Here is a 10269-nt window from a genome sequence, read left to right on the forward strand (position 1 = left end):
ACAAATAATAATAATAAAAATAATAAAATAATATAATTTTTCATTTTATTTTTTTTTAGTTGTTTTAAATTTTATTTTAAAGGTTAGTTTTCTTTTCACATTATCTTTATATATCGAAAGATTGGATATAGAATCTTATTTTTTCTTTTTTATTAAAAAACAAATAAACAATAAAATAAGATAAAATAAAATCCTAACCTCAATTTCAAAGGAACAACAAAATACACCAAATAAAATTATTATTCTCGTCAAATAAATAAAACCAAATAATATTAAATAAAATAAAATAAAATAAATAAAATAAAACACATTTTATTTCCTGTTTTTAAACCTCAATATTATTATTTTATTATTAACACATCCTATCCTTCGTCCAAACACAGATATCACCACACACTCACACATAAATATATTCGTACTTTCATTAATCATTTTTTTTTTTGTTTTTTTTTTTTTGTTTTCAAACACACACACACACATTCACAAAATACTAAATACTAAATAAAATTAAAAAAAATAAATTCATCATTAAAATAATGAAAAACACTAAATCAAAGTTTTGTTTTATGTTATTTACCACATTCACACATACACAATTATAAGCACACACCCATTTTTATATATATAAAAACAATAAGCAAATAATTATCTAAAAATTATTTATTTATATATCATTTAGTAATGTAATAATTTTATAATTATTATTATTTTTTTTATTTTATTTATTTATTTATTTTCAAATTTTATTTTTGTATAAACCACATATCAACAATTGTTTTTTTTTTAAATTTTTTTATTATTATATATCTCACTCTCTATTTTATACTATATATATATAAATTTATTATTTCACCAATTAATAATTTAATACTTTAAAATATCTTTATTTTAATGTTGATATTATTTTGTGATATTTTTTGCTTTATATATATATATATTTTCTATTACCATTATTATAATAACAAGTTAAAAAAAAATACTAATTTAGTTTTTTTTTTTCTCCTTTACCCAAATATAATAAAATTATTTTAAAACAAAAAAAAAATAAAATAAAATATTTCAGTAATTAAATTTATTTTTACTTATAATTTTTAAAACAAAGTAATATTACAGAATTCTTCATCAACAAATTTAAATATATTATATTAAGCAAGAGCTGCCTAATATAATTTTAAAAAATTTTATCGTTATATTTTAACAAATAATAAATATATAATTATTTTTTCAATAATATTATTATTTTTTTTTTTTTCAATAATAATAATAATTAATAAAATATAATCAATAATAATCAATAATAATTATAAAATATATATAATTTAAAAATGGAGCCAGTTATAGTAGAATCAAAAACTACACCAACCACACCTACAAATAAACATGGTAATTCATCTCCATGGAAAAAGAAAAAAAAACTTTCTAAATTAAGCTATTCGTCGCCAACTTCACCAAAATTTAATTCACAAAATAATATTATAGTAAATAATAATCAAACACCGCCATCTTCACCAGGTTCAAAATTAAAATTATTTTTTTCGAAAATAAACTCAACCCCTAAAAATAATAATAATAACCACAGTAATAGCAATAGTGCCGAAAATACACCACCATTAAGTGAATCATCAACACCCACAACCCCATCACCAGTAATTAGTAGTCCTTTTGGATTTGCTCACATTACACATGTAAATTTTGATCCAAGTAGCCAAGAGTTATCTGTATGTATATTTTTAAAAGATTCATTAAAAATATCAAAAAACAAATCATTAATTAAAATTTTATTTATTATTCAGGGATTACCAAAGGATTGGAGTAAGACATTAAAAAGATCTGTAAATAAATTAGTATCAGTTAGAAGAGATAGCACAGCACAAAGAACACTATCATTTACAAATGAAAGAAATACCAATGTAATATCATCACCACCCCCTCAACTATCATCCTCATTATCACAAATGCAATTACAGCCACCAGCCCCACCACCACCACCAACCCCAACTTCAATACTAAGTAGATCTACAACAACTATAATAAAAGATCCACCACCACCAATCAAAAATTTAGAACATGAAATTTCAAGTAAATTAAGATTATCAACACCAGATGATTTAGCACAATCAATAGAAAAATCGAATTTAAATAACAGTGTAAATAATTTGAATAATAGCACCAATAATAAAAAGAGACCCAAGGCAAATAGTCAAATGGTATCAACTTCAACCACCACTACAACCACCACTACAACCACCACAACAACAACTACTATTAAAAATAATGGTAATAACACACCCTTTTCAACACCAACCAAACCATCCAGAAAATCATCACCAACCAAACTATCATCATCACCATCATCGGATAGTGAGTTGGAGCGTAGTCAATCAATGGCAGGTGGATTCGTATCAATTTCAAAAGAAAATAATAGTAAATCGATGGGTGATTTGGTTATAGGTAATCCAACATTAATCAGAAGAGATATTCACATTACATGGAATCACGTTTCAGGACAATTTGAGGGCGCACCTCAAGAATGGATACCTCTTTTACAACCAATTACATCAGAAAAACAAAAAAAGAAAAGAGTTGAGTTAAGAAAGCGTTTAATTCGTGAAGAATCATTAAAGTGCGACAGAGAAGAAAGAAATAGAAAAGTACTTCGTGATCGTAGAGAGCGTTCAAGATTAATGAAAATTGAAAGAAGAAGATCAATCTATATAGCACGTAATCAAAACGATGGTCCTCCAGCATTACCACCACCTCCATTTAAATCATATTCATTACAAAACAATAGGTTATGGCAAATATCTGGTACAGAGTTATTTAAGACAAAGAGGGTTGAATCATCTATTGACTCACTTTATGCAAACGATGTATTCATTTTAGATTGTGGTAAAATAATTTATGTTTGGATGGGCGAAAAATCTTCACTACAGAAACAAGTTAAAGGTGCATCAATTGCAAATAAAATCAAATACGAAAATGACTTTATAATTGAACCAGTCCAAATCGAATTTCTAATGGGAGGAGAAAAATCAAATGAACACACAGAGTTTTTTAAAAATTTAGCTCAAATTTCAAATACAACAACAAATAATAACAATAACTCAAACAACACAGCCGCAACTACAATTAATAATGTTTTTACCAAAAATTTAATAGTTAATGAAAATGTATATAAAGAATTTGAATCAGATGATCAAGTTTTAGCAGAGGAAGATTCAGCATCAACATGGTTATATAGAGTCAGCGATAATGGTAAAATCAATATGATCGATGAAAAACCATTAGTACCAACCCTTTTAAATAGCAATACATGTTTTATTTTAGATTGCGAAACTGATGTTTATGTATGGAATGGTAAAAACTCCCACCCATTAAAACAGAAGGTGGCTGTAATTTTTGCAAAAGAATTTTTAAATATCTTTTCACAAAGACCATCATGGGCATCACTCCATATTGTACACCAAGGCGAAGAGCAATGGTTTTTTAAAGAACGTTTCCTTTACTGGCTCGAAGATGAATGTTTAGTTGACAACTCAAAGAGAAATACTTCAACTTTTAGAATGGGTTCAGGTAATTTTGGTGAATTTCGTGGTAATAATAACAGCCATGTACCAACACCAATTCCAATAGATTCAAATTTCTTAGTTTCGGATTTATTTTCAATTCCAGATTCATATCACTTAAAACCACAATCAGTTTCTCCATCACCAACAACAGTCTCTTTAGAAAATTCTCTCAATACAAATAGCGGTTTAAATAAAAGACAACATATATCCCTAGATATTTGGAAAGGTGAGGGTGACCAGTGGAAGAAAATTACTAAGGATCTATATGGTCATTTCGAAACATCAAAGTGTTATGTTTGTCATCATGTATATAAAGTCAATGGTAAATTCCAATCAAAAGCATACTTTTGGCAAGGTACTGAAGCATCAATTAGATGGTGGATAGTATTCCAATTTGGTCTTTATAAAGAATTAAGTGAACACATGCAAATGTTAGATTCCCCACCACCACCAACCGAATGTTTAACTCAAAATAAAGAATCGCATGATTTCTTGAAACTTTTTAATAATGTTTTTATTCATCATACCACCGAAAACAAATCAAATTCTGAAATGCCAGCCTCAATTTCAAATATCTCAATATCCTCAATGTCGTCAATCCAATCATCTGTTTCAACTTCTATTGGTCAAAACAATCTTAAAGAATCTTTAAGCAGTATGAATATAAACAATACAAGCAGCAATAACAATAGTAGTGGAAGTAATAACTCATTTGTAAATAACAACAACAGCAATAGTTATTGTAATGGAAATAATAAGCAAACCCTTTATCAAATTTCATTAATTGCCAATACCTTCACAAGGTCGGTACAATTTCAAGAGTTTGATGCAACTTGCCTCAATAGTAGAGATATTTTTATTTTCCATAGTTTTGCTGCTAAAACTGTATTCATTTGGTATGGTAGAGGTTGTAGTAAAGAATTAAGATTAATTAGCCAAACTTTAGCAAACTCAATTGTTACTTATTATCATTCAATTGGTGAACCAAATGCAAATAATGAATTTGATTTAATTATTGACTGCGAAGAAGGACAAGAACCACCTATTTTCTGGAAACTCTTTTTGTCATCAACCAATCAAGCTGCTCAAACCATCACAACTATGCCATTAGAACAAAAAAGATCATTCTATGCCCATAATCCATATTATGAATCACAAAACAGGATTCCCCCAAAGTTCTATCATGTGTTTTATAATGTAAAAGCTCGTACCTACGTTATTACAAAAATCTCACCATTCAGCCAAGGTGATCTCTGTGAAGAAGATGCCTTTATTTTAGATTGCTTCTACAAAATATTTGTTTGGTTTGGCCCAGACTGTTCACAAAGAAAAAGAGACACTACCCTTAATTTAGCAAAGCAGTATGTTGAACAATCAACTGTTGGACACTTACCAAATGATACTCCAATAGTAACCGTTGAATCTGGAGAAGAAGATACCGAATTTAAATCTTACTTCCAAGGTTGGTCAAATAGTTTTGTTCTCACCACATGGAAGAATAGTTCACAATCATTAATTGGAACAGGTGCTGATCATAGACTACTTAATTCAATTGTATCGTTTAGTTCAATGGAAATCCCAGAAAGCAGTGATAGTGATAGCACAACTACAAGCACAAGCATCACTCCATTAAGCTGCTCCCCTATGTCTGGTAGTCCTGCATTTTCATCCATGGGTTCATTTTCATTGGCCTCAATTGAAAATGCTCCACCATTAGAGAGTTGGGAATTAGAATTAGAATCAACCATCAATTCAATAAAAAGAAAGCCCTCATATTTATTGTCACCAAAACACCAATCATACAATAAACCAAACCAAAAGAAATATGATACCATTAAACAAATGTTGGAAGATTTATCTGAAACATCACCCTCGTTATCATCTCAACAAACTCCACCATCCTTTTCATTATCACCAGAAACAAATAATGAATTAAACCCAATCACCGAATCATCGGAACTTTCACTTTCAACAAACAGTACAGAAACACCAAGCAAACCACCCCTTTCCCCACCATTGGCTATTATAAACAAAAGAACCCAACAACCTGTTAGTCCAAATCTTTCACCAGTTTTAAAGAATAGATTATTAGAGTTAGCCCACGTCAATAATGCTAAGCAAAGAAAAAGGGGTACCAGCGACACCAAAAAGATTGTTCCAATCAAAGGTGTTTCAAAAGATAGACCAACAACAACAATTGTTAACAATAGCTCAACAAGATCCTATGGCAATTCAATTGATGCCAAGTCAATTAGAGAATTAAAAGAACTAAAAGCCGATCTTGAGTTAGATTTAGAAGTTTCAAAAATAGAGGATGAATTAAACACTGTAATTTCAAGTATTAAAGATGATAATTTAAATAACAGTAACGAAACTATTAAAATTTATAAAAAAGAATCTATCAATGACGAGCAAATCATTAACCAACTTGATCAAATTACTGTACAAACTAAAGAATCAACCCAACCAATCAATATCAAAGAAGTATCACAACCACATAAACCTATAACAAAAGAGGTCCCAATCTCACCAACCTTTAGAGAAACTATTAAAGAATCATCGAATGTAAATAACAAACCAACATCAACTACAACATCACCCATCACAACCCCATTAAAAAAAGAACCATCCTCGCTTCATTCAAGTAATATTTCTACTCCAACAATAACACCACAACCAATCCCAATCTCAAGCCTTTTACGAAATAGTAGTGATAATAATATTAACAATTTAAATAATAATATTAAAAAACCAATACTAAAAGTTCAAGTACCAGTTAAAAATATTGAAATTCAAAAAGTTAATATTACACCACAAGTTGCAACAAATGCTACATCACCAAGACTAAACCAAATTCAAAGCTCTCCAAGACCTGCAACTAATGGATTAGTCTCCCCAAGAACTACCCTAACAAATAGCACTCCACCAAAAACTCCTTTAAAATCAACACTTAACACCTCATCATCTTCAGTTCCTACTGTTTCATCATCAACACCAAAACCTGGATTAAATACCTCATCATCCTCAGTTCCAACCATCCCATCAACCACCAACCCAGTTAAATCACCACCACCATTACAAAGAACAAACTCTGTTAAGGATAGGATTAACCAAGTTGAAAAATCCATTCAAGAATCCAAACAATTACCACCATTAAAATTATCAATCCAAAGATCTGATTCCCAAATTTCATTTAAATCAACCATTAACACCTCATCTAATCCAATCCCAAAACCACTTACAACTTCAATTCCATCTCCTAGATGCCCCCCAACTCCAAAGACATTTATTAGATAAGAAAAAGATATAACAAAACCATTAAAAAACTTTTGTATAAATAAATGTATAATAAAAAAAGTAATTTTTTTTAATTGTTTTTTAAACACAAAACCAATAATTTTAAACAAAGTACTTAGAATAATTTTTTTTTAAAAAAAAAAAAAGATATTTAAAAAGATATAAAGAAATATTTAAAAATATATAAAAAATGTGTAGGTTTTTTTTACAATTATTTAAATAGTTATTTATTTAATTTATTATCATTTTTAGTTTTTTGTTTTTTTTGTTATTTTTTTGAGTTTTTTTATTTACATGTAAAAACTGTTTTTATAGAGATAATTATTGTGATTGTTATATGAATATAATTGTTGTAAATTTTTTGAAGGTTTCTTTTTTTTTTTAGGTTTTTTGTTTATACAAATACTAAATTTTTTTTTTAAGTTTTTTTTTTGATATATATATTAAACTAGCTGTATCTTATTCCATTTGGAACATTTCTATATAATTTATAAGATAAAAGAATTAAATTTTTTAAATTTGAAATTTCAGTTGAAGAAAAAAAAAAAAAAAAATATTGTTAGTTTACTGGTTTTTTCTGTGCACAAAAAAATTTAAATTTTTTTTATGTGTGCATATTAAAAAATTTTAATTTATAAAAATAAAAATGTTTATCATACCATCATCGTTTGCTGGTTTTGGTTGGGCAGTTTGTGGAGCTGGTTTTTGTGGTTGTGTTTTAATTTCGTTGATTTTAGATTTGTTCTTTTCAGTATCGAGAATGTGGGCTAATTGTGGTGGTGGAGTTTTTGAAAGTGGTGAATTACGGTATTGTAATAAGGTATTACGATCATATACTATTTTTGTACCACCTGGAGTAGTACCATATATGGTTCCACCAATTGAAGTTGAAAAGTTAATATCATTTCTTGGGTCTTTTAATGTAACTGGGATTGCTTTGGTTGTTGAAGACATCTTTATTTATCTATATTTTTATATTATTATATAATTTCTGAATATTTTATACTGTATATACTATATTCTACTATTTGTAAAAAAATAATAATAATAAAAAGGTTAATAATGGTCGGTAAGTAAATAATTTTATGAGAAAAAAAAAAAAGTATTTACTTTATGTATTGCTATATTATGTGTATTTTTTTAAAAAAACAAAGTGAGAATTTTATTATTTATTATTAAATTATTTAAATGATAATAAAAAAAATCTTTTAATCTATATATTATATTAACTACTAATAATATAAATTTGGTTAACGCTCTTTGTATGAAAGTTAATATATAGGTATTGTTAAAAAAATTAAAAAAAAAAAAAAAAAAAAAAAAAAGGTTTTTTAAAAAAAAAAAAAAAATTTTAAAAAAATTTAAAAAAAAAAAAAAAAAAAAAAATTTTAAAAAAATAAATAAAAATAATTAATTTAAAAAAAATAAAAATAAAAAAAAACAAAAAAAAATATAATATTTATTTAAATAAAAAAAAGGAAGTTAATTGAAATAGTACTTTTTTAACTTCTAAAAAAAGGAACAAAATAAACAAAAAAAAAAGTATTATTTTTAGGTTAAGAATTAATATTAAATTATTAATACTAGTTATTATTATAAATACTATTTTTTATTTTTTTTTTTTTATGTTTTGTATTGATAATGTAAAATGTTTTTGTGGGTGGTAATAATTAAAAATAAAAAATATATAAAAGTGTTTTACATGATTCTGCATGAAGACTTCTTTTTGCTTTTATAATTTTTAAGATATTGAATTTGTTTAATATTAATGGAGCCTCTTCTTCTTTCACGAATATATTCGACTGCTTGAAGAGGATTCATTCCTGATTCGATTAATGCAATTGCTACGAGAACTGGCGCTCTTCCAAGACCAGCGACACAATGAATACCAATAGTTTCCTTTGAATCCTTTCTATAATATTGAAAATAAACATTGCAGAATGAGTATATATATTTTTTTAATAACCTGTTTATGCTAAAACTTACTTATAAGAATCGGTAAGTATTTTTACCCAATTATTGACTACTGCATCAGGAGGTGAACCACCATCAGCAAATGGCATATCCTATAAAACCATAATAAAATTGAATAGTATTAATATTTAATTTCTTAAAAATATTTTAAGATAATAACACATTTGATAAAACGCTAAAATTAAAACAACAACATCTAAAATTTAAATCTGTCATCTGCCTATTGATCTGTTTAAATTGTTTTGAATTCTAATAACCAATTATCAAATCTATATTTTATTCCAAAACTATAAATAATGAAACTTACGTGTACTTGAATTCCTATGGCTTGGAGTGGTTCGGTTGAATAAGTTGGATCACATGCTCTAACTAAATGTGTAACATTGTATTTTTTTAATTCATTTATATAAAGAGGTAAATTGTCATCATTTGGTGCATCAAAAATAAGAAATCTGTGAGTTGAGCTTTCAACTAATGAGGCTGGGTTTGGGAGTGCGCTTCGAATTCCTGTCATTTTTGCCTAATTACATCTCTAATTTTCCAACCATTAAATAATTTATGTTAATATAAAATTTATATTTAGTTTTTGATTAAAAATATTTTACCATATTATTAATTATTATTATTATTACCATTTATTATCTATTTAAATAATAAAATTTTTTTTTTTATGGGCGGAACCAAAATTAAATTTTGGGAAAAAAAAAAAAAAAAAAAAACTATTTTTTATTAATTATTTAATTTGTATTTAATAAAAATAAAAAAATTAAAAATATTTTGTTTTAAATTTAATATATTGGTGTGTTGTGTTATATGTTTGTTTTATTGGTGTTTGTATTATTGAATGTGTTGTGTGTTTTTTTTGTATATTTAATAAAATAAATAAATTAAAAAATATTATTTAATTTATTAACACAAATTATTTTAAATAAAATTAAAAAAAAATTTTAAAAATATTTTGGTGATTGGGAAATAATTAAAAAAACAATAAAAACAATTTTAAGATGTGTGATTTTAAAAAGAGAAATTTTCTATTATTCATTTAATGATTTAAAATTATGGTGATATTTGTTATTGAATGAATAAGTATTTAATGTTATTATTATTACTTTTAATAAAAAATAAAACAAAAAAACTATATTATTATTATTATATCTGTCTGATCAATTAAACTTACGTATTTGTGATTGACTCTATAAAAAAAAATATATTTCTATCTTGAAATAGAATTAAAAATTAATAAAAAAAAAAGTGGATTCTTCCTTTAAAAAAAATATAAACTGATAAATAAAAAAAGTGATATAAAGTTGTTTGTTGTTTTGTTGTTTTTGTTTTTTTTTTTCTTCCTCCTTATTCAAAATACTATTATTGCTTAGTCTTTTTCTTTCTTCTCCTGTCTTTCTGCTCTTTTAAATTTTTTTCTTTAATA

At 25.8% G+C, this 10269-nt stretch overlaps 3 protein-coding genes across 3 annotated transcripts; 1 reads left to right on the forward strand and 2 right to left on the reverse strand.

Annotated features, from left to right (window-relative positions):
- Positions 1 to 1325: 1325 nt before the first annotated feature.
- Positions 1326 to 6866, forward strand: DICPUDRAFT_90830 (uncharacterized protein; the record flags this gene model as incomplete). Its single annotated transcript, XM_003294734.1, has 5 exons — positions 1326 to 1718; positions 1794 to 2010; positions 2065 to 6053; positions 6085 to 6134; positions 6278 to 6866. 5 exons carry the CDS (start codon positions 1326 to 1328, stop codon positions 6864 to 6866), a joined length of 5238 nt encoding a protein of 1745 aa, XP_003294782.1.
- A 459-nt stretch (positions 6867 to 7325) lies between these two features.
- On the reverse strand, positions 7326 to 7820 carry DICPUDRAFT_159841 (uncharacterized protein; the record flags this gene model as incomplete). The annotated part of the gene is made up of 2 exons (XM_003294735.1): positions 7326 to 7345; positions 7526 to 7820. 2 exons carry the CDS (start codon positions 7818 to 7820, stop codon positions 7326 to 7328), a joined length of 315 nt encoding a protein of 104 aa, XP_003294783.1.
- A 744-nt stretch (positions 7821 to 8564) lies between these two features.
- On the reverse strand, positions 8565 to 9354 carry DICPUDRAFT_159842 (uncharacterized protein; the record flags this gene model as incomplete). Its single annotated transcript, XM_003294736.1, has 3 exons — positions 8565 to 8778; positions 8853 to 8932; positions 9148 to 9354. 3 exons carry the CDS (start codon positions 9352 to 9354, stop codon positions 8565 to 8567), a joined length of 501 nt encoding a protein of 166 aa, XP_003294784.1.
- Positions 9355 to 10269: the final 915 nt, after the last annotated feature.

The sequence above is a fragment of the Dictyostelium purpureum genome (assembly GCF_000190715.1).
Source record: "Dictyostelium purpureum unplaced genomic scaffold DICPUscaffold_628, whole genome shotgun sequence".
NCBI lineage: Eukaryota > Evosea > Eumycetozoa > Dictyosteliales > Dictyosteliaceae > Dictyostelium > Dictyostelium purpureum.